Genomic DNA, 26,664 nt, shown 5'->3' with positions numbered 1-26,664 from the left:
TTTACACACAGGCTAAAATTAGCTTGTGGTAGAAAATGTTAAATTTGACCCCTGTATAATAATGTCGTCAAGTTGAATACGTCAGACATATTGGGCTGTTATTTACATACTTTTCTTGACTACCGGATAATGTTCACCTGATCAAGATAAATGCTGAATGTTGAATAATCTGTGAGGAATCTCAGAGAGGGTTATATAGTCCAGATATGAAATGATATATGGGCCTCCGTGACCGAGTGGTTAGAGGATCGCACTCAAACTCACCCGGCCTATGACCTCTAATCGGCGCGGATTCGAATCCCACTCGCACCGATAAGTGAGAATTTTCCCAGTTTACTTGTGGAAGTCCGGTGGTCTCTTCTCAGGCACATTGTATCTGGGTTCTCTCTTCCACCAATAAAAACTGGGCGCCACCAGGTAACTGAAAAATTGTTTAGTGTGGCGGAAAACAGCAAACAATCAATCAATCTGTGGAGAACTTTGATAGCCTTAGATAGTTCAGATGTTAAATGATCTGTGAGGAACCTCATATCGTGTTATAGATCGTGGGTTGAGGCCTCTGCTGGTGGACTGTTAGTCCCCGAGGGTCTTTACAGCCCAGTAGCTAAGTACTTCGTTATTAGCTTAAAAATACGGATGTATATTAAATTACTGGGATAAAATTTAGAAATTCAATTCAAAATAAAGGATGAGATATCCCTCATGCATAGCTCTGATCCTTGATGGAAAATGGCTCCAGTTTTTTTCTTGGCACTCTAGTTTTCCTTTTACCTGTTACAAATTTTTGTCATTTCGAATTAGCAAAATTTTGGCTTGAGCATAGCTGAAGAGACATTATTTGTTGAAATGCGCATCTGGTTCATCAATATTGGTACCGTATAAGTTTTACATAGTCCAGATATTGAATGATCTGTGAGGAATCTCAGATATTGTTATATGTCCAAATGTTAAATGATCTGTGAGGAACCACCAACAACTGTAACTCAGTAACAAACTACCGGAAAATAAACAAGTTACGAAAATATTTTTGATGGGGTACTCATATAATATTTCTATTTGCACTCCCCTGTACTTATGCGTGGAATCAGAATGGTGTTTAACACAATAATGTTTTGTATGACTGATCAGTAGATATCGATATTTCTTTTTTCCATTTTTGTTGAAGAAGGATGTGTCTAAAATGTCAAACAATCTAGTATTTAATATATCGTGATGAATGGTCGTGTGAAGGTTTGGAAAGTCATACATTTTGATATTGTTCATTTGAGAAAAAGTATTGTGATTTAAAATTTACTAACAAAAATTTAATTAGTTTGAATCCACATTTAATTTATACCACTTCTTGATATTTTGTGGCACAATGAATGATCTCATACTGCACAATAATTAAAAAAAACTGGTTTAGCAAATACTAAGATAAACAAATAGCAAGGCTGGCAGATTCTTCTTGTCATATAGCAGTACATTTAGTTTTAGTGACGTCACTTCCTGGATATCGCTGATATCGGTTGACATGGGGATCCATCTGACTTATAGACAACATTCTGTACGCAATCCTTCGTAACGACGACGCAGTCCTCTGGTACATCATAGGTAAATAACAATCTACAAGACAAACAAAGAAGTATGTTATATTACTGTATGTAGGTACAAGCTAGCAGCGTCTATCTATACCCGTTGCGGTAGGTTAGTGATAGAATGTTCGCAATGTAACTAGCAGGTCGTGAGTTCAAACCTTGTTCGTTAAATGACAGCTTCAAACCCAAGACGTTGACACATTTAAAGATTGCTTCTTCGCCAAACGATAGGTATTTAGAAGAAAGTGAAGATAGCAACGATCAATGTAATAACTCCTATAGGGAATACAGAATAGAAAGTTGAGCAAACAAGGACTCCGGGATATATATGAAACTCGAATGTCAAAGTACGAAATTTGAAATTACAGTTTAATTTGCTGATTTTGATGTTAATCACATGACCTTGGTTATAATCCAAACATAATAGACACATGATACCACCTTTGGTATATCCAGGGGTACAGAGTTAACCCTACGCTCAACTTCGTATTCTTTATAGGATTTATGAGATTGATCACTGTTCGTTATCTTCACTTTTAAAATCATGCGAATGCTGTCTAACGTGTTTCATATTATTTGTTTGTTAATTTGCTCCTTACATATTGATTTTGACTACGGATGACTCCGTTTATCTACTCAGGACACAGGGCTCATTGTGTGTTTTACCGATCAACAGGACATATTTACTCCCAGGCACTTCACCCCACCTCTGATGTATCCAGGGGCTCGTATTTACCCTTCTTGTAAATTTATTTATATGATTAATGAGATTGGCCACTGCTTGTTATTTTCACATTTTTCATACACAATATATCTAATGGTTAAAACTTCAGATACTGTAAATTGCATTTTATTACCAAGAAAATCATGTTTGGGGTTATTTCGCGAGATTTCTCAATCGCGAGCATTGACTTCTCGTAAACGAACTCACAAATATAGACAATTTAAAGAGGTCCGCACGTGCGTTTTGTAGTATTGTCTATATGTTTGGGAAGTATGTCATTGATTTCTCAATTGCCGGAAAATTATGAAATCAAGAACAAAAAAATTGTGTGGTCGTGCATGTCTCTATTTTGTATTCCTTTCGTTGAGCTACAGTATAATAATTCTAGATTTTCGCACTTAAAATTTACACATGATATATTCACATAATTTCGATTTGTCAACAGAGCATAAGCAGCACAACTTAAAGAATATCTTAAATACATACACACTTCATCCCGTAAATGTCAACTTCTATGGTCCAATCCCGTGGGGATCCGGGTTAGAACAGGTTCTCAATATCCCTCGATGGTCGTAAGAGGCGACTAAATGGGACCTTCTGATAAGACCGCAAAAATAAAAAGGGGTCCCGTGTCACAGCAGGTGTGGTATGATAAAAATCCCTCCCTGCTCAAAGGCCGTAAACGCCGAGTATAGGCCTAAATTTTGCAACCCCTCACCGACAATGGTGACGTCTTCATGTGAGTGAACAGTTTTCGACCAATCAACCAATCAATCAACATGCGCATCACTAACAACTAAGATATAAATACTAGTAGACTGGAAATAAAACATGTCCTTTTTACACTTAATAGACGAAACGAATCATCAAAAATAATTTGAAAGTTGAAAAAAGGGTATTATGAGTGTTTTCAATGTTTCAAGTTGCACATCAATCATGATCACAAAGCCTCGCCTTGAAATCTAAGATGGAACTAACGGAATTAGGGGTTATATCTCAAATTGTCGAATTATTGGACAAAATGTTGAATCTTCATGCAAATTACAGATAAATCAGCATAAATGATTTCGAAAATTGGCGTTCTGTTTGCAAAAGCATATAAACCAGATCAACAAATTTACAGGAGTTGAATTAGTTCAAAGTCTTCACCATATGTATCATAAACCACATTGTGTCATAAGACAATGTTACCCACATACAAATGTTTGTCTTTAAATATACATGCTGTCATACGTGTGTAATTAGCAATGAAGCTACACTGTGATTTGTCTGTTTCGTAAAATGTAAGATGAGTTCTGGTAATCAGATTTTATATATATAAAAGCCGCATCTTTACGACCCTCCTATTTGATCCCAGAGTAAAATTGAAATTTTGAAACTCCATTGCATATTTATAGGACACCACCGATTACCTTCCAAACAATGATTATACAATGTAAGAGAAATTCTGAAAACCGGGCTGTTTTGTCAACAACAAAAACACTCCCGTCGTTTTTTACCAGAATTTAAAACCCAGGATAAAAATGAAAATTATGTAAATTTACTGCTTTGAAAATGAAGATTCCGAAACTCCATGACACATGAAAGGTGAAAATAACGATTAGTGATCAATCTCATAACTCCTATAAGCACTACAAAAATTAGAGAGTTGAACAAAACACGGACCCTTGGATATACCAGAGGTCGGATCAGGTGCCTAGGAGGAGTAAGCATCCCCTGTCGACCGGTCACACCCGCCATATCGGACACCACTAACTACTTCCCATAGATAATACAGCTACTGCATAAATTCTAAAAGGAGTTCTGGGAACCAGGATTTGTTTTATTGACAAATGTCTTTGGAAATTGCAGCTGGAGTTCAACTGACAAGCTTTATGAAAGAAAACGTAATTTTTCTGTCCCAATTTGACCTTTAAGGCCAATATGGAAATTATGTTCAGCTTTTAGAATATCAGGTGAATACTTCTCAAAATGAAGATGGAGTTCAGCTGACAGGTGCTATGATAGAAAATGTCAAGTCCCCCCTCCCCAATTGGCCGATGTCAAATTTGGAAACCTTACTGCACAGCTACTGGACCTTGCTTTTCAGCTCCTAGAATAGTATGTGAGTACAACTAAAATGTAGATGGAATTCAGGTTACAAGTGTTAGGATTGAAAACACCATTTTCGCCCCTATTTGCCACCTGGGGACAATATAAAAATTCCGAAGCCTTATTACACATATACAGGACGTTACTATTCAGCTGCTAGAATATCATGTGACTGCTCATAAAATGTAGACGGAGTTCAAAGGACCCATTTTATAATTGAAAACGGCATTTATTTGCCTCTATTTGACACTAGGCGCCAACATGAAAATCCTGAAACCTTATTGGGTATCTACAGGACATTACGGTTCAGCTCTTAGAATACCACATGACAACTCCTAAAATGTAGATGTAGTTCAAGTGACAAGCGTTATTATAGAAAACGTCATTTTTCTTGTCCTTTTTTACCCCTAGAGCCAATATCAAAATTCTGATCTTATTGCAGTGTTCAGCTGTTAGAATACCATGTGACTATGCCATACACTGTAGATGGAGTTTAAGTGACAAGCTTTCTGATAAAAAGTGTCCCTTTCAACCCTCATTGAAACCCTGGGGCCAATCCGAAAGCTTACTGCGCATCTATATGACATCAATGTTCAACTCCTTAGAATATCATTTGGATAGTGCTAGAAATATTGAAACACTTTTAGTGACAACAACCGGGACGGACAGAGCAGAAAAACAACAATATACCCAAATTTTCTTTAAAAAGTGCGGGTATAATTACACAATTGAAATTCATGGCTAGGATATAATATCATTTGCGATATGTTAGATAAAACACAAAATCTAGATTTTTTTAAATGAAAGAATCATTACGCCATGAAATTTATTCCTTTGCAAACCCTTTTAAAATTGGAATCGACATACAATTTTCAACTGATGTCTAAGTAGTAAATGTATGATATATTTGACAACAGAGGAAGTATTGTATGGAACCATTATCTACACAGTTATAGCACCCTGCGCAGTTATGCTGGGGAGCTAACATCCTTAAAAAAAATTGGCTATGATCTTTTCAGCACAACTGCGCAGGATACTACAACTAAGTATGTACTGGTTCAGTGCTGATCATATTGGTGAAAACAAATCACACATCTATTACTGAACCCTATCCAGTTGAAAATGTTTGTGTCCGTTCAAATTTTGAAAAGATTTTGCTGGGATTATGTTTCATGGCGGAAGGATTAATTAATCATAAAGCTCTAAATCTGCATGATATTACAGTTTCTGTTTCAATCAATATATATCCATTTTTATACCCCTACATGTACACGTGTATTTTAGTTTTTTTTTTTAATTTATGATACAAGTAGTTGAGACTCGGAATTAGTTCAAATATTGTAATTTATCGATTTAGTTGATATATTTTTTTGAAACAGTTCACCGATTCTTTAGAAAGCTTATAATTATTTAATTGAAATTTTGTATAAAAATTCAGTATTTTCTCCAACCTCCCTTTGAAATTCTAAAAAGACGTTGAAAACTATGTGAAATTTTAGAAATTGACATGAATTTTAATATGCCCTTTTATACACTCGAATTTGATATCGTGAATCTTTCGTATCTCAAGTGCAAAAACGTCAATATCTATTTCCCTCACAAGTATTATTATTTTTTTTAAATATGTATTCTTTGAATACATGATTATGTAAAACTTATTCGGTACCAATTTTGATGCACCCGATGCGCATTTCGACAAGTAATATCTCTTTAGTGATGCTCCAGCCGAAATATTGGAAATCCGAAATAACAATAAACTTGTAAGAAGATACAAAATAAAGTGCCAAAGACTGGAGTCAAATTCGTCTAAGGAGCAGAGCTATGCATGAGGGATTGATTGATTGGTTGATTGCTATTTTCCGCCACACTCAACAATGTTTTCAGTTATATGGTAGCGACCAGTTTTTATTGATGAAAGAGAGAACCCAGATACAATGTACCTGGGAAGAGACCACCGACCTTCCAAAAGTAGACTGGGAAACTTTCTCACTTACCGGCGCGATTGGGATTCGAATCTGCGCCGACAGAGGTGAGAGACCGTATGACTTCTAACCACTCGGCCTCTGAGGCCCTATCTATTCATGAGGGAGATAATAATCTTTAATATTGCATCTATCTTATGTAATTTGATTGATTTGTGTTTCTTATTTTGTGTTGATACCAACAGTCAAATCACATTTAATTGAATACATGTTAGTGTAAAATTTCATGTTTAAAACACTGTAGCTCAATAACAAACATTGTGAACTCACTCTTCCATTTTAATTCCATAATTGTCATTCAATGTAGAAATCAAAAATACTCTTTCCAAAAAATTTACCTTACTCCAAATTTCAGGTGCGAACCTCTTTAAGCAATAAATAATATCCGTCGTTTGTTTATTGTATCTTGTTAAACGCTGTTCCTGAAAATTTCTCACTCATATTGAGACGTCAGTATTACCGGTAAAGGGCTGGAAATATTAGCCCTACGCTCGGTGCTTACGACTTTTGAGCAGGGCAGCATCTTTATCGTGCCGCACCTGCTGTGTCACGGATCCTCGGGGTTTTTGCGGTCTCATCAGAAGGACTTTCATATTTAGTCGCTTCTTACGACAAGCAAGGGGTACTGAGGAACTATTCTAACCTGGATCTCCATGGGTTCTGATAAATGACTACATCATTGCATACTCACTAAAACAAGGACTCGCTAAAAGAAGGTAATTTACAGCATAATATTCCTAGTTGTAAGACTGATTGATTGAATATTGTTCAATGTCCCTCTCGAAAATACACGGGGCCTCGGTTTTTGCGGTCTCATCCGAAGGACGGCCCCATTTAGTCGCCTCTTACGACAAGCAAGAGGTACTGAGGACCTATTCTAACCCGAGTCCTCACGGGGTCTTAGCTGTAAGAGGTCGTAAGTAGATATAGATATAATATTTACGAGCAACAGTAGGTTGTGAGGTCCCCCGCACAATGACATTGCATACAAGTGGTCATGTTTGTGTAGGTTTTTCCCGGTTCAAGTTCAAGGTCGGGTAGATTACAGCGGTCCTCACTAGGTACTGATAAGGAAAAAAAAAGAAAACATTATGCATGCGTATTTTCAACCCTGGCCAAAACTTGCAAATACTAATATATATTGATAAGATAAACGGAGTAAGGGGAATAAGTAAATGATAAATGATCGTCTTCAAACTTAGATCTAGTGAATACCAAAAGTGGGTCTTCATGAAAACAGCGTGGTCCCGCCCTTCAACTTCCGAGTCACGCCCTTCAGCCTCTTAGAATATAAATACATAGGATATATTAATAGAAATTGACATCATCACTTTCTCACCTTTGGACCCTGGTGGGGGAGGTGTCCTTTGATACGACATACATTGCGCTGCACATACATCAATGAACAGAAGCATCAGCATCAGCATCGCAGCCACGACAATGGGCTTCATGATAGAGAGCAATAATTCAAATAGTTACCAAACACACAGTACTAGTGAATTTATGTACAGTCTCTTATCTCTTATCATTCTTTTAACAGTTCATATACATTATGTACCTAATAATCCAACACGTTAAATCCTGGTGCAAATATCGATAGTTAGAGCAGGGTCGTAGAGTGGGATCTCTGTAATCCAGATATATAACCTCCGTAATGCTGACACGTTACCTCCGTAATCCGGACATGTAACCTCCGTAATCCGGACATATTATTTCCAGACAATTGTTTTAGGAAACCGAAATTTTACACATCGGTTTATTTTTTATCTTTAATCCGGAAATTCGCGCTCCAGATCCATACTGAAAACAAAACTTGATTTCAATAGTTTTCTAAAAGTGTGAATGTATTTGACAGGTCTAATATATTTCGGAAGGTCATACCACAAACTAACTGCAACCCAATTGAACGTGCGCTCTCCAATAGATTTTGTACAAATGTTTGGCACAGTGAGTCTCGGTGATATTTCAGATCTCGGAATGGCCGATTTGTTAGGCCGATTTAGACCAACAATTAATATAATGTGTCCAGGAGGCCATGTTTGTCCTACTCTTAATCTAGTATTATTTATGGAATTAACTGTGTTTTAGATAAAAGGTCTGTGTAGGCATAACGATATGATATTGTAGAATTTTCAACAATTGTGATGTTTTCTCAACACTTAATTTAATTTTGTTTATGGGATTTATGAAATACATCACAGTTTGTAATCTTCACTTTTCATGCTTAGATTTTTTTGTAATTGACCCACAGACGTTTTAGAATTAGTTTATAAACACTGAATCGTAAGACTGGAAAGACATGTTCCATAGAATGTATTAGTACATTGTAATTCGGAGATAGAATTAAATCAATTATTCATTCTGGGTATTTTTTCTCATATCATATATCTACTGCAGATTTCAAAATGTACACGAGGAAATTATCATCTCAAAATTTACCTAGAAGAGCCAACCACAGAATACAGTTATTTCTATTTTCCGTATACACGCATATCAAGTTTCCTGATACACAAGTCACTCATGCAAGCATATTCACGCATAATGACATTTGTGAGTGATTTCGTGACATTAAGTACTCCCGTATAATAAAGAATCTACTTTAAACATTTTTGGTCGATCACTGTAAAATTTAGAATATTTTTGATACATATATAGCAATCTAAAAAGCATATACATTCTGATTTTGATTACGTATTACTCCGTTCACCCGATCAAGATAGAAGGTTCACGACAGATGTGACCGGTCAACAGGGAATGCTTACTCTTTGGAGTGTCCAGGGGTCTGTGTTTACCCTACTCTTTATTTTGCATTCTTATATAATAGATGGATATCATTGTTATGCATGAAAGGGTGAAGATGACGAACAGTAATCAATCTTATAGCTCAGAAGATACATTGTCAGAATAGATAAAAAAAACTATAAGAGGAATATCAAATTCTCGTATTAGACACATTAAAACAAACGTAGATACCATTTGTCATTTTGTGTTTAGTGAACCATATGTGATCAAAGAATCAGATAGGTTTCACGAGAAATATATTTTGGTTCCAGCTGACAAAGCTTGTAACAACATTGTCTTTGTTTGTAAGGTTCATAATTACGATTGTACTTTAAACGACTTTGGCATAAATTCTCCTATTGGTAATCGTACTGATATACTCTAAATGTCTTCTCAAAAGATGAAATTCTTCAAAATAATGCTTCCGTTTTAGACACATTTAATGTCCCAGTCATTGAGATGAATGTATATGAGCTACCCTACGTATACTGGATTTTTTTAATTTTTACTCCTCACGGATATATTGACAGCTGTTGAAGAAAAAACTTCAAACGTGCCGTGCAACAACATCTGGTGTAAATCAAATGTGGATTCTAAAAAAAAATTCCAAAAGTTTTCAGTAAATTTTAAATACCCGGTAGCAAAACTTTTTTTTTAAAATCAACAACACCAAAGCGTATAACGCTATAACACTTTACACGACCATTCCTCGCGACAAATGAAAGACTACACTTTTTGACATCATAAACGGGTGGGTTTTTTTTATTTCATTAAAAATACAAAAAGGAAATATTTGAATTTACCTCTTGATTTGAACATATCTTATTGCATAAATACACAAAGCCATTTGTTACAAGTTTTGGCAACTTAGAAAGTCCATCCTGGAAATATTAGGAACACCACTCTCATGTCTAGTGTGTTAAACACCACTGATTCCGTGCAGAAGTACTCTGAAGTTTGAATCAAAAATAGGCTAGAGCTCCTCATTTACAATATTTTCGTGGTCTTCGGTGATCAGGTCTTTCAACAGTCTGTTGGAATTCCCATGGGCATACAATATGCTCCTTTGTTAGCTGACCAGGCCTGGAGGTTATAAAACTTTTATCGTACTCATACTCAAACTCAGCCATTTTTGTTTTGGGTATAACTCTGAGCAAGCTTTGAAACATACTCGAAAAATCTTAAGCATGTACTCCATTTGAGTGTGAGAATGATTTTATAAAAGTGTTATAACCTTCGCTTTTGAGTATGTGTACGATTTAGAGAACATAGTTTGAGTCTGAGTATGAGAATGTGCTCAAAAAAGTTTTATAACCTCCAGGCCTGTTCTTTATTCTTATGAGGCAGAATGCATACAAAAGCTTCCACATGAGAAGAAAAACTCTCTTGCTGTGACCTTCAAATCGACATTCAGATATATCGACCAAGTTTTGTCTGTTTTCATTCATATGTCGATTCAATACATCCCAGTGAATTCGAAATAAAAGTATGTGCAACAGTGGATCAAATCACATGCTAATGAGCTTTTTGCGAGGACTGATACAAGTATAGTATACGAAATACTTTTCGTGACTTATCCGTATAGATGAATTGAGTCATGAGCTGATGCAATATACAGAAGACATATGTACATATATAATGGACAAACGGCGAATTAGAAAACAAACAACCGAAATAATTATGCAATTGGTTAATAGTAAACATGTACATTCACTCCTTAAATATGCTATTTTTGCTGTATTGCAATTAATTTGAACTACCATTTATAGAGTTGGGTACCGCAGAAAATAAAGGTACCGCGGTGTACCGTGGTATTTGCAAAATACCGCAGTACATACCACGGTATACCGCAGATTTAATCTTTTAATTGTATGATTCAGTTTTAGTGGATTTTAGTTGTGATTTATTGTATATAATGAGCTGTTATTAGTTTATTGATTGTAAATTGCATTTAATTTATTCAAATATAAATGATAAGGAAAATATCTTATTTAAATCTTAAACCAGTTAACAGAACAAAAGTTTAATCCAAACATAAAAGTATACCGTACATACAATATAGCAGTGTTTCTGTATCATGACTAGAATCGACTGTGACTAGACTACTGACTGGAACGACTATTAAAATAATTAATAGGGGGAAACCTGTGGATTTTATTTGACACGATCTCAAAGTCTAGAAGTTCTTAGAGTCGCGAATGACGAGAACTTCTACATGTAGAATACGCCTGTCCACTTCTCTAAAGAGAATAACGAGAACATGTGCGCACGAACGTGTTCTTGTTCTTCGACCACAATTCCTACATTCTTGCACCTCAAACCCATTAACTCGGCGTTCAGAATCGGCAGGAATTTGTACTCGCGCGACGAACGGACGAACGGTGGTTTCGAACGCACAAGTTTGCATCTCCCATTTTATTTTATTTTTTACTTGGGGTTTGCCTAAGAGGCGGAAATGGTATTCGACCAGCATAAACCAAACAACATAAAAACAATTTTTATAATCTACCTTATATATTAAAATAATAACTTAATGAAATGTTTTCTATTATTTTTTTCTTTAATTTTGATTTGTTTTCATATCATTAATAATCAAATCATCGCAATTTATACTTCGTATGTTTTACCGATTGTGTACAGTTATTAGACTTACCTTTCATTGCATCACAACGAGGGAACGATGTAAATAAAGTGAGTCACTGCGTACACAAATTTCTTTAATTATTTTTTCTTGTTTCAATTTTCTATTTTTGTTAAGAGTTATCAGACTTGAATATACCGGTATTTCGCCTCGTGTACCGCGGTACATACCGGTACCAGAAAAATACCGGTACACCGGTATACCGGTAATACCGCGCACCTCTAACCATTTACCACAACAAATGTCAACACCTGTCATATGAACTCCTTTAATTAGTAGAATCATGTATTATGCCCCTTTTGATGAATCGATTGTATCCTATGACCCCTTCATTTTCGGTCCTTAAGTAGGTCTAGGTTGTCATATGACTCTCCACATTGTTCTCGATAACAATAGGGAGAACAATAGGTATATTGTTTATCAATGCGCTTCAACGTCTTGGTCCCCGTCAAATTGTGACGTCATGGGATTGTCTACCTTTGTGTTTCTATGGTTATGGATGACGTCATTGGGTCCTCAGAGTAGAATGACATAGAACCCTCACTGTTACACAACTTACCTCTTTAAAAGGCATCAACTGCGACGCATGGAGCTCGATATTTCTTAAAGAAATTGGTTCATTAGCAAAGACAAATGTATTCTTTAATTCAACACTCATCATAAGTGGATTTTATGTCATTTGAAATTGCTACATACATGTATAATTTATGAAGCTCGGGGGATCACATGATTGCTACTAGGGGTGAAACGATGCATCGCGATGCGGCCTAATCGCGGTGTAGAGGTCTCCATTCGATGTTCGATTTATTCCGGGTCTGTTTCTGTTCGATACGGTTCTAGAATCATAGCATACATTGTTTTTGATAACACAGGAACATATCTGTTCTCGTCAGTTTCTCTCAAGTCACGTGGCAGAAATTATTCTAAGTAATTCAAAGTACCATAAATTGAATTTTAAAATTAATGAATCATTTTTATAACCTGTTTCCATAGTAAATAATAAATATGGTGGTAGCATTCTAATCCTTTTAAAAGATTAGCTTGTACATACATACATACATACATACATACATACGTGTAATGATCACATGATACATGAACTTACTATTTCTTTCATAAGCTATAGGGCTCACGGTGGATGATACCGATTAACAGGGAATGTTTACTCCCTTAAGGTACTTAATTCCACCTCTGTTGTGTCCAAATGTCCTTGTTTCTATTTTGTATTCTATATAAATTATGAGATTGATCACTGTTGGTTATCTTCACTATTTCATGAATGTAAAACTTATACGGTACCAATTTTGATGCACCAGATGCGCATTTCGACAAATAATGTCTCTTCAGTGATGCTCAACCGAAATGTTTGAAATGTGAAATAACTATGAAGCTTTAGAGCTTAATATAGCCAAAAACAGCGTGCCAAAAAGTGGAGCCAAATTCGTCCAAGGATAAGAGCTATACATGAGGGAGATAATCCTTAATTTTGAAATGAATTTCTACATTTTATAACAGCAATTAAATATTCATGCGTATTTTCAAGCTAGTAACGAAGTATTTAGCTACTGGGCTGTAGAGACCCTCGGGGACTAACAGTCCACCAGCAGTGGCCTCGACCCTGGGGTCATAATGTAAAACTTATACGGTACCAATTTTGATGCACCAGATGCGTATTTCGACAAATAATGCCTCTTCAGTGATGCTCAACCGAAATATTTGAAATGCGAAATAACTATGAAGCTTTAGAGCTTAATATAGCCAAAAACAGCGTGCCAAAAAAGTCATATCAAAATATCAAACTCGACCATGCTATAATTTTGCTTGTAATTTTTTTTATTCCAAAAACGTGTCTGGTCAGGACTGGGTTGCTCAAAACCTTGGTTAAATTTAACCAGTGGTTAAGCTAATTGGTGGTTAAATTTACTATCCACTGGGTAACTAACCACTGATCAAAATACTTAGATTAAAGTGAGTTTAACCCATAATTCAACAATGGTCGTATGTGCATGTAAACAATAATGGCTGCTGCAAATGCTAATAAAGCGGGTAGATAATTTTTCACCTAATGAGACATTATTTCTTGTTGTATAAGTTATATTCTAGTTATATTTAGCTTTACATTATGACCCCTGGGTCGAGGCCTCTGCTGGTGGACTGTTAGTCCCTAAGGGCTAAATATGGATGTATATTTAATTGCTGTTATAAAATTTAGAAATTAATTTCAAAATTAAGGATTATCTCCCTCACACATAACTCTTACCCTTAGATAAATTTGACTCCACTTTTTTGGCACTCTGTTTTTCCTTAAAATAACTCTAAAACTTCATTGTTATTTCGGATTTCAAACATTTCGATTGAACAACAGAAGTCCTAAATACCATGTCATAGTATAACATTTACATTCACTCTGTGTATCCTGCTCAGTTGCTGTTGAAATCAGTTACTTGTCAGTTGCAACTTTGAAGTCGCAGTTTACTTCAATGCTACGTAATTATATTCGGTTTTAATGTCCTATGTTTACGTGAGTATATACACACTCTAAGAACTCCTCGATCTAGTTCGAAGTGCTGAAAACGATCTTTTCTGGTTTATTTTTAACCCCATATTTGAATTTAGAATAATAAATAATGCATACCTATATAATACGATTGTTAGTATCTATTTTATGAGTCTAGAGTCTGTTCTTGGATTATTGCCCTTTATCATTGATCAAATATGGAAAATATTACCAAATATAGAGACGAGTAAAGGTCACGTGATCTGCAGCTGTTACGTTTAGTTGATTTACTGGTCAACAATATTTTTTTATTTTTACGAGCTTGAAAGTATTTATATTTTTATAAGAATTCATAAGAATATAAATATGAATAACAGAATGCCTTTCTTTAGTCTGTTAAACGAGAGATGAAGGTCGCAAATATAACCGTTTCTCCGATAAATTGTATTTCTTTTAAACGGGAGAAAAGGTCGCATACACTACCGAAGAAAAAAATACATAACCCTTCTAGGAATCATCTCATTAATGAAACATTTCAATTCGACCTGGCAACACTGAAAGTGACTCATGATTACCTATAGATGGACCAGTGCAGAGGTTAACCTTTAACCTTTCCTTTGTGGCTTTTGATTATGCAATCATGTATAGAACACTATGACAATGATGAAAACAACAAAGACATCTTATGTCGAAACAGAATGTCGACTTGTAAGAGACAATTTAACATTTATATGCATGTTTCAGCTTGATCATAAAAATGAAACAGGGTCAAATCCTTGTATAAAAATTGTGGCTTCTGTTTGGGAAAAACTGAATAGTTCCAGTGGCACTACAGCAGACCAGGTAGGAATATTTGATTTTTTTCTATATCGACATTTAGATTGTAGAATAATTCTGTACAAATTTAGATATCGACATTGATTGAATGATTATGTAAAGATTTAGATATCAGCACTGACTAAATAAATATGTACAGATTTAGATATCAGCACTGACTAAATGATTTTGTACATATTTAGATACCAACACTGACTAAATAAATATGTACAGATTTAGATATCAACACTGAGTAAATAAATATGTACAGGTTTAGATATACACATTAACTGAATAAGTATGTACAAATACAAATATCTACACTGATTGAATCATCATGTACGAATTTAGATATCGACACTGAATGTGAAATGATTATAATTATGTACAGATTTAGATATTTACAATGACTGTAAAATAATCATGTACATGTTTAGATATCGACATTGACTGTAAAATAATTATGTACAGATTTAGATATTGACATTGACTGTAAAATAATCATGTACATATTTAGATATTTACATTGACAGTAAAATAATTATGTACATATTTAGATATCGACATTGACTCAATAATTATGTACATATTTTGATATCGACGTTATTGACTGGCGTGGAATAATTATGTACACATTTTGATATCGACATTGACTCAATAATTTTGTACCTATTTAGATATCGACTTTGACTGAATAATTATCTACAGATTTAGATATCGATACTGACTGTAATGATCATGTACAGATTTAGATTTCGACACTGACTATTTATGTATAGATTTAGATATCGACACTGAATGTAGAATTATCATGTACAGATTTCGATATCGACTTTGACTGTGAAATAATAATGTATAGATTTAGATATCGACACTGACTGAATGATTATGTACATATTTAGATATCGACATTATTGACTGGCGTGGAATAATTATGTGCATATTTTGACTTTAAAAATCGAGCATGTGATGCAGTTGCATGAGTTCTTCAAAAGTCTTAAGGTCTTATAAAGCGATGGATAGCACGCAAATTGCAATGTGGCAGCAAGGCGTGAGTAGCGATTTAAACGTTCTGTTGAGGAGGCTGATTCCCCATTTTAAATGTATTTTTTATGTATGGTTACAGTATTTACTCGTTGCAAATAGAAAGGTTGTGGGAAGGCTACCGATGCGATTGTGCTATGTGGTATTAACTCTAATTAGCATTATTTAATCTCCATAGCATAATCTCCATGTACTAAAATTAGGCGCCGGATAATCTCCAACAAAATCATTTATTAATGAACAGTTTTGTAGCGTGTTTCTTTATCTTTATCTTAATTGTCACCATTACCTTTTCGGATATTAAATACATGTATTTCATACACGTCTTTAGTTCTTATGGTGCATATGCTTTTAAAAAGAAATTTGAATTGAATTATCGAGACAGAAAATAGTAAGACTCCATGTAATTTGTGGTGAAATTTAACGTATGATTTTCGTAGATTTTTCATAGAAATATGTAACACAACAAAATAATGCATATAATATAAAACTAAATAATTTTTCCAAGGATTTTTTTTTTTTTTTTTTTTTTGGTTTTTTTTTTTTTTTTTGGTTTTTTTGTTTTTTGTTTCTTTTTTTTTTTTTTTGCTTCATCAGTTTATTACAGAGTATCAACGCAATAATGTAAACAGAATTCATCTGTGACATTGAAAACAAAAGGTTCTGTATAAACAGAGAAAAATATATCAGATCAAATATAATGAATACACGTTATTTCTTTCTGTGTTTACATCTGTTCACAAAATTATGTAATTTGATATTAGTTTTTTTTTTCAATTTCGTTTTCAGAAACATGAAGTACGTGGCCTGTGTCTTCATACAGTTGCTTATTTTTACCACAGTTAGCGCTCAGTGGAACGGTAAGGCAAATCCATTTAAAATAGTGCATTCGTTTAGCAGAACCCCGTTGCAATATTTGAGCGTCAATTAAAGGGGTATTAGTTGTCAATTGTCACCAAAATTGAATCCAATGATTGATTGATTGTATCTTGCTTAACGTCTCGCTCGAGAATTTTTCACTCATATGGAGACGATTCATTAATAACACCAGTATTTAACTATTTCAAACACGTTTAACCCCAAAGTAGACATTTGAATATGCAATTTTTGGTGATTTAATAATTATTGTCTTCCAAGACAACAAATTTTCATTATATATTTCTTTACACTATAAGCAAACATCTGACGTAGTAGTATGGGATTTCTCTTGTTTTGTGTGCAAAATAGATGTTTTGTTAGTCATTAATACATATTCCTATGCCATTGAGAGATGTTGAGAGAAAAAATTGGTTTCCATCACTTTCACAGCTAATACCCCTTTAAAGGTATACCTATTCTACAATTAGAAAGTAACTACCTCTTCATGATATTCGTGTAATATGTGTGTCTGTATCCTGTGTGTGCATGTAGGGGGTGTTATATATCTGTATGAAATATGAAATCCATAACTTTAAAATGACTCACGTTCTGTGTATAGTCAGTTTTTAAATCAAGACAAGCTACTGACAAACAAGTTGATGGTACAGGGGTTTAACGGTCTTGTTTAAAGTCAGCATTTCGCAAATTTTATGGTCGTTATAGCGATCTAGTTCGTCAATACAAGCTATCATTGGGTCAAATGCTGTCTGGCGTGTTTCATACCGATTGTTAGACCGTTCTTACCACACTGATTTTGACTACAGATAAATCCGTTTACCTTATCAAGATATAGGGCTTACGGTAGGTATGACAGGTCGACAGGAGATGCTTACTCCTCGTAGGCACCTGATCCCACCTTTGATGTGTCTAGGGGTCCGTGTTTGCCTAACTATCTATTTTGTATGCTTATAGGAGTTATGAGATTGATGACTGTTCGTTATCTTCACCTTTCATACAATTCCGAGTACTCAAGATTTTGACCCAATACTTCAGTATACGTAACTTTCTGTGTATTATGAAAGGTACACACGGCCCAAGTCATACACTTTGAAGTGGAGTTCTTAGACTTTCAATATCAATTTACAGAAACGAGTGTGAAACATCTTAATATACTTTCTATATTGAAATTCCTTATTTCGGCTCTGTCATTGAGACCACAAGACTTTTAACTTTGTATATTCCAAAAGTTATCTTTACATGTTTCTAGTATACTAAACATACACTTGCTATCCTGTTGAGCTAAATTCTTTCTGTGTTAGAGCAAAGTTAATATTGGAATTGAGAGCAACGCCTAATTAATTAAAACTATTGATAATTTTAATTCTTGCCATATCATAAAACAGAAGGGTCTATGCGGCCGACTGGTTAGAGCATCGCGCTCAAAATCCTCTCTCATCTGGTCGGCGCGCGATCGAATCCCGCTCGCGCCGGTGAGTGAGAAACTTTCCCAGTTGATTTTCGGAAGACCGGTGGTCTCTTCCCAGGTACGTTGTATCTGGATTTTCTCTTCCGCCAATAAAAACTGGGTGCCATGCACCAGATAACTGAAAAAATTGTTAAGTGTGACAGAAAACACCAAAATGATAAACATATAAAACCTGTTAACACTGCGAGGTAAGTTTATACCTTTTCCAAATACAACAATTTCCGTTTCCGCAAAATTCATATCAATATCACATCTGTCACAGTAAACATGTCATTTATCTAATATACTCTGGAGACCTTCCTTTGGATCTGTCGTTAAAACTGTGTCGTCAGCATACATTGTACATCTAAAGAAACAATGCTAGATCTCTTAATCGGGTTGGTTCACATATGCCTGAAAGGAGTTCACCTAAAAAATGATGTTGAGAGAAAACAGGACAGGAGACAATGTTTCCCCTTGCACTACACCATTCGTAGAGAAGAAGAAATCAGACTTAAACCTAACACATACGTGACGTCACTGTAAAGTTGTCGAATAACATTCAGACGTTTTCCTGAGATACCACGTTTGGCTAATTTGTAGAATAACCTGTTCCTATTAACTTTGCCTTTTTAATTGTCATCTACATAGCAACAGCATAGTTTCTGTCCCTTGCTGAAGTAATCAAATCAAAGTCCATGCACAGCAAAAATACCATAAGTTGTACCAAACTGTACGTCAGACACACTAGCATTTACTGAAGACCATTCCATCAATATATCATTTAAAACTGTAGTGAGAATATTAGCTAAATTGCTTATCAGAGTTATCTCCCTTTAGGTTTAGGAAATGGCCCTGGATCTACAACTGAGTAAAACATAAGTGGTTATGGGTTTCCTAAAATATTCATTAAATGAATTATCTAACCCTGTAGCTTTTCTAATTTTTAAACGTTTTAATACTCGTGAAACCTCATCCTCAAAATTAATTCTATCAAGTTCAGGAAAAACTGTATCACTTACACCCGTATCTATATTATCGCTCAATTGCTAGGGTTCATTGTAATCATTATTATTACAAACATCCTTAAAATGCTGAAAAAAAGTGGTAAGTTGTAAGATTACTTCTAAGACACCTTTTACTCTTGAATATTCTGTAAAACTCACTTGTGTTATTATCGCGCAAGTAATCACGCTTATTTCCTTCACATCCCATACCCCCCCCCCCCCCCAAATGCATATTTAAATGAATTATTTTATCATATTTTCTTAAACGAGTTAAATTTTCCCTATAGGTCATAATTCTAGTCATATAAATGTACCTAAAGCATTAGGATAATTAATATATAAATGTTTACATCTAACATCAAACAAAATTTAAATTTCACTCTTGGTCGAAATATTTATATTGTTAACACAACCAACCCTACTACAACAGTATGTGTTGAAAACAGTATTGAGTATTTCTGTAAATTCATCGACGAATCTATGAAGCCACCTATTTGCACTTTCAATAATTTCAAAAGTTTTACACAAATCAGGAATTCGATGCTCATTTCAGCATATCGGTCCATTGAAAAACGTTACAAGTAACAGCACGAATCATGTGATGGATTGATCGATTGATTGTATATTGTTTAACGTCTCTCGAGAGAATTTCTCACTCATATGGAGATGTCACCAATAACGGTAAAGGGCTTCAAATTTAGGCCTATATTCGGCGGTTTCGGCCATTGAGCAGTGAGGGTTCTTTAGCGTACCACACCCATTGTTACAAGGGACATCCATTTTAAGGCCATCCCCGAGGACACGTGACATTCACACCTGATGCCGAGCGTTCGGAACTGTCACTACCTGTTTTAATGACTTAGGTCCGTCGTGGCCCGGATTCAATCCCCGACCTTCCACTTGCGGGGCGAACGCTCTACCTCTAGACCACCGCGGCGGTTGAATGGTGTCAATGGAGCGTATAGTAAACCGGTCGCAGTAGCTCACTTGTAGAGCGTGTGAGGTCGTGAGTTCGAGCCCCGCTCATGCCATGACTGCATCAAACCTAAGACGTAAACTTAGGTAGTGATTGCTTCATGCATAGCTCTTATCCTTGGACGAATTTGGCTCCACTTTTTTGGAACGCTGGTTTTGGCTATATTTAGCTCCAAAACTTCATAGTTATTTCGCATTTCAAACATTTCGGTTGAGCATCACTGAAGAGACATTATTTGTCGAAATGCGCATCTGGTGCATTAACATTGGTACCATATAAGTTTTACATTATGACCCCTGGGTCGAGGCCTCTGCTGGTGGACTGTTAGTCTCCGAGGGTCTCTACAGCCCAGTAGTTAAGTACTTCGTTACTAGCTTGAAAATACGGATGCATATTTAATTACTGTTATAAAATTTAGAAATTCATTTCAAAATTAAGGATTATCTCCCTCATGCATAGCTCTTATCCTTGGACGAATTTGGCTCCACTTTTTTGGCACGCTGGTTTTGGCTATATTTAGCTCCAAAACTTCATAGTTATTTCGGATTTCAAACATTTCGGTTGAACATCACTGAAGAGACATTATTTGTCGAAATGCGCATCTGGTGCATCAAAATTGGTACCGTATAAGTTTTACATTACCAAACGCTGGGCATTTAGAGGGGAGAGTCATAGTTATAGGTCTTTCAGATATGACCTTGAAAACTGAGGTTCCGTGTCGCGGCAAAAAAAAAACACGCTGCTACGGCCCTGAGTGCTAAGCATAGGTCTAAAATTTGTGGTACTTCACGTACAGCTGGTGAGGTCTCAATAGGATTGAAAAATTTTCGACGGGATGTAAAGGAAACAAATAATCAAACCCCACGCGATGTAATGTATGCTTTTTGCAAAATCTTGAATAAAATAAACTATGTGCATGATAGAAATACATATCTTTTGTACAAAAAAATTCTCTGGCTACAACAAAGAGGCCCGCAGGCTTTATCGGTCACCCGAGTGTTAGTTAAAAGTATCACAAGTCCCAAAGGCTTCGAAATCTAGAAATAAATCCTGATGTGAATATCTAAGCCAAATTCTAATATTCAGCTAAAGTATTAAATGTTCTGCTTTTCCTGAATACGCATTTAGTTTTTATACTGTATTTGTAAACATAAATATTTATTTCAATTGATAAAGTCAATAGTCACTAAGATAAGTTTGGCTCCACCATGGAACCAAATCCACACCCCCTAGGATCATGAAGAATTTTTGTAAAGGACAACATACTCTTTCGAAGTATCTATTTAGTTTCAATTTGGTATCACTTGCATTAAAGAAGATATTATCTAAATGTTTTACACATACAAAGTAGACATGCCAAATTTGGCCCCGCCCTGGAATCAGAACCGCTACCCCGGGGGGTCATGGAATTTACAGTTTTGGTAGAGGTTTTCCTGCTCTACATCAGTGTATATTTCGTATGTTCTAGAGATATGCGGTTGTAGATAAGGTGTTTTGAAATTTGTCAATTTTTTGGCAGTTTTTGTCCCGCCCCTAAGGCCTCAGGAGCGCAGATGTTCTGAAATTTTACAATGAAAGGTGAAGATAACGAATAGTGATAAACCTCATTACTCTTGTAAGCAATACAGAATAGAGAGTAGGGCAAACACGGACCCCTGAACACACCAGAGGTGGGACCAGGTGCCTAGGAGATGTAAACATCCCCTGTCCACCGGCCACACCCGCTGTTAGTCCTATATCTTCATCAGGTAAATGGAGTTATCCGTAGCCAAAATCACTTGATGTTTTTCTTGTCCCAATGATGGTTCATACCAAATTTGAAAGAACTGGAATGGTATTTATCAAGAGGATGTTAAAAATGTTCAATTGATAACGCACGACTGACGACGCCGAACGCAGAACAATTGCAATAGGTCACCCTATCAACTCAGGTAACCTTAACATTGTAAACTATCTTATGCTGAAAAGGTTTACATTTTTCTATAGATAATTAATCACCTATGTATAATCATGAAAATACTGTCAAGGAAAATACACGCAACTCCTCTGATCGGGGATTTTCTCTAGTGTATTTTATTACTGGTGACGTATACTTCTCTTTGTTTCTTTTTTGTGTGTGTCTGATACATCTTAAAAGGTGACAATATCTATGAATATTTTTTTTCGATTATTGATTAAATTAAACTAGTAAGTAGATATCAATGCAGTTTGTTTTTATTTTGCGAAGTTTTAAGATCAGGAATTACAAATATATTCATATAGATGTTTTGAATTTCTCAATCCTAATAAGCTTGATATAGTTGATATCAAGTTAAGGGATAGGGGAATAAATGAATGAATGCCTTTTCTTTGTAGACTGCTTCTGCCTACAATACATAGACCCTGTATGCGGATGGAATGGTCAAACGTACTCAAACTCGGGCTGTGCCGAATGCGCGTAAGTTACACGCATGTCACAAACAATGCTTTTCATTGAACAGCTGGGATTAAAACAAAATATGTATTATGCGGAATTAGCATTACATATATGGAGAGAGAGAGAGAGAGAGAGAGAGAGAGAGAGAGAGAATTTGTAAAAAGAATTCAATATTTAATGCAGTAAATACATCCAATAATAAAAGTCAAGAAACAAAACTCGAATAACATTTCACTGTTAGTGCTTTCGGCTTTAATGCCTCTTCAGACAGTTATAAAATGATATAATTTCATTTTATAACTGTCTGAAGAGGCATTAAAGCCGAAAGCGCTAACAGTGAAATGTTATTCGATTTTTATGTTTCTTGACTTTTATTATTGGATACATATATACTAGCGGAAAAAAGAAACTGTGCATTATAAAATTTAGTATAATTTTTCTATATTTATTGTTTATATTTATAAAATGTAAACAATCGATAAAGGTGATTTTTTTTAACAATATCGGATAGTACCCGACTCAGATGCACGGACTTTTTCATGGTTAGTGAACGCATGTTGTTTATTGACGTGTTCGTACGCACGAGTTTTACTGGCCAATACTGTTTGGGGTAAGAAGTGTAAAAGGTTTGTTTGGACACTATTCGTTAAGAAAAGCACTTTAGTTTTGAAAAAATTACCCTTCTGTCATGCCACGACTCAGCGAAAACCAACATAATCGGGCTGTTGGGATGCTTCAAGCTGGATTGGCACAAAATATCGTAGCAAGACACTTTGGAGTTCATCGGAACACCATCCAGTCATTATTGAGACGCTTCGAACAATCTCGTAACACTCGGGATCGACCACGTTCTGGGAGTCCTTGTGTGACGTCGCGTCGACAGGACAACCACATTAAATTTGTGCACCTGAGAAATCGTTTCCAGACAACAAGTTTGACTGCTCGTAGCATTCCTGGATTTCGACCAATCAGTCCAAGAACTGTGCGTAATCGTCTGCGCGACCACAACATCAAACCAATACGTCCAACGGTGCGCCCAATACTGCTTCAACGTCATCGTATCGCTAGACTAGCGTGATGCAGACGACATCTGCTATTCAGAATACAGGATTGGGTCAATATTTTGTTCACTGATGAATTCAGATTTCATTTGGATAGCAGTGACGGCCGTTGTAGAGTGTATCGTTGCGTTGGAGAGCGGTACCACGACGCTTGTGTTGTGCAACGTCGACAATTCGGTGAAGGTAGCGTTATGGTGTTGGGTGGAATAACAGCACGTGGAAGGACCCCTCTACAAATTGTCAATGGAAATCTCACCGGCGTACGCTATCGAGACGGAATTATTCAGCGCCTTGCGATACCTTTCATACAGAGACAGCAAAATCACATCACTCTGCAGCAAGACAACGCAAAGCCACATGTTGCACGTGTAGTCAGGAACTTTTTTGTTCAACAGAATATCGATGTATTGCCTTGGCCAGCTGTTTCCCCCGATTTATTGCCGAACGAGCATGACTGGAATGAAATGGAAGCACGTCTACGCTGTTTACCAAATCAGCCAGTGACATTGGCTGCTTTAGGCCAGGCTTTAACCAATATCTGGAACAAAATCTCTCAAGCATTTCTGAACACTTTAGTGGTATCAATGAGGCGCCGTTGTCAAGCATGCGTGAATGCAAATGGTGGTCACACGCGTTATTAACTTTGTTAATTCAAGTTCGAATACCAGTGTCTTTCAAGTGTGCTGAAATTGACGTTATTCTACGTTAACAATATTGGATTATGAAATGTTGTAAAGAATACATTTCTTAACAGTATTACAAAAAAATAAAGTTTGCTCATTGTTATTTTTATCATTTTTTCATACATTAAATAATGCACCGTTTCTTTTTTCCGCTGATATATATATATATATATATATATATATATATATATATATATATATATAATGTACATACACGTATCCGTTAAATTCAAAATCTATTTGTGCATTTGTCTTCATTACAGTGATAGCTTCTGACATTGTTGGTGATATTTCAGTGATACACTATGTTGAGATCTTGTAATGATATTTCAGTGATACACTATGGTGAGATATTGTAATGATATTTCAGTGATACACTATGTTGAGATATTGTAATGATATTTCAGTGATACACTATGTTGAGATTTTGTAATGATATTTCAGTGATACACTATGGTGAGATCTTGTAATGACATTTCAGTGATACACTATGTTGAGATCTTGTAATGATATTTCAGTGATACACTATGTTGAGATCTTGTAATGATATTTCAGTGATACACTATGGTGAGATCTTGTAATGACATTTCAGTGATACACTATGGTGAGATCTTGTAATGACATTTCAGTGATACACTATGTTGAGTTCTTGTAATGAAATTTCAGAGATACACTATGTTGAGATATTGGAGGGTCTCGTGATAGCGTCTGGTATTCTAATTATACTTTGGAGACACATTTTAATGAAATACCTTCTGATATCCTAATAATATGTTGAAATAGTTTCTGATATTCTAATTATTTATTGGAGACACATTTTAATGAGATGGCTTCTAGTAAATAATATTTTAGAGATACACTAGATTAAGATATTGATAAATAAACATCACATCTACTAGTCCACCACGAAAGTTAGACAATTTCATTCACTTCGCCTACCGCATCACCACAACGCATGTATTTTGGATTTTGTGTTCTGACAGTTTAAAAAAACCTTAAATATTACGAAAACCCTTCTTTTGATTTGGTGTAATGAGCTATGTTCTCGCCATGTCACTCAATGTCAGCCATCCTAACTCCTGTAAAGATGTATTCATTAACACTTGTGTAACTGGGGTTTTTATGTTTATGTATGAGATGTTGGGGCAGGAAATAGATTGGTTCTTTCTAATTCTACGTCATAATCGTCTTCTGTAGCGGGGTTTCTGTACGATGTCAGGGGGAGTGTCCCTGTTCCAGCGGCGGAAGTAACTGTGATAACTGCGCCATGATATATAGTCCAGTGTGTGGTATTGACGGGAGGACATACGGGAACAGCTGTTTAGCCCGGTGCAGGTGAGACATTTAAACATCATATCATGATTTATAATCTTCAGTTTTACGTTATTGGGTTTAACACGGGTTTCACATCCCCTAACATTGGGTTAGGGTTAACATTGTGGACACTTAACGACCTTAAAAATTAATAAACGCTCGCATTTTTACATACGGTGGTTTTTCTGTGCGTCCAATCACGATCTTAAATATTGGTGTGCGCATGCGCACATGCAGCCAAAACCGCTCCTTCCTAAAATTAACTCGAGTATAAGGATTGATACATCAACATCAATTCGTAATATACCATAGTAATTACAGTGTTGTAGCTAATTTTAAATATCTTTCTTAATCATTTTGTTTGCCAGGTAAGGGGGTTGATGGGAAGGGGGGGGGGGGTGTCCTACGTGAATTCAAGGTAGATTGATTGATTGATTGATTAATTGATTGCATATTGTTTAACGTCCCACTCGATAATTGTTCACTCACACGGAGATGTCAACATTAAGTGGGGATATGGAGTCACAGAACAAAGCTAAATGTTTATTATGCTCATCTAAATTATATGTTGATTATATCAATATCAATACATTCATGATCTTGTTCCTTACAGGGGAGTGTTTGTGTTCCGGCCAGGACGTTGTTACGGCAGTCCGTGGTAAATCGCCATTACTCTGTGAACACACTTTTGCTCTGTTCGGGTGTTTTCAATAAAGCATTCAGTACCGACA

General features: G+C 35.6%; 2 protein-coding genes across 2 annotated transcripts; one reads left to right on the top strand and one right to left on the bottom strand.

The window, feature by feature from the left end:
• Nucleotides 1–1,308: 1,308 nt before the first annotated feature.
• Nucleotides 1,309–7,923, bottom strand: LOC125661106 (uncharacterized). Its single transcript, XM_048893001.2, has 3 exons — nucleotides 7,714–7,923; nucleotides 7,318–7,438; nucleotides 1,309–1,605 (listed from the first exon to the last, which is right to left on the bottom strand). Exons 1-3 carry the CDS (start codon nucleotides 7,823–7,825, stop codon nucleotides 1,482–1,484), a joined length of 357 nt encoding a protein of 118 aa, XP_048748958.2. The 5' UTR covers nucleotides 7,826–7,923; the 3' UTR covers nucleotides 1,309–1,481.
• An 8,800-nt stretch (nucleotides 7,924–16,723) lies between these two features.
• LOC130046338 (serine protease inhibitor dipetalogastin-like) lies at nucleotides 16,724–26,664 on the top strand. The gene is made up of 4 exons (XM_048893006.2): nucleotides 16,724–17,013; nucleotides 22,815–22,896; nucleotides 25,817–25,954; nucleotides 26,547–26,664. Exons 1-4 carry the CDS (start codon nucleotides 16,854–16,856, stop codon nucleotides 26,593–26,595), a joined length of 429 nt encoding a protein of 142 aa, XP_048748963.2. The 5' UTR covers nucleotides 16,724–16,853; the 3' UTR covers nucleotides 26,596–26,664.

This window comes from Ostrea edulis, chromosome 8 (assembly GCF_947568905.1).
Source record: "Ostrea edulis chromosome 8, xbOstEdul1.1, whole genome shotgun sequence".
Taxonomy (NCBI): Eukaryota; Metazoa; Mollusca; class Bivalvia; order Ostreida; family Ostreidae; genus Ostrea; species Ostrea edulis.
This window is presented reverse-complemented; position numbering and strand designations above follow the sequence as displayed.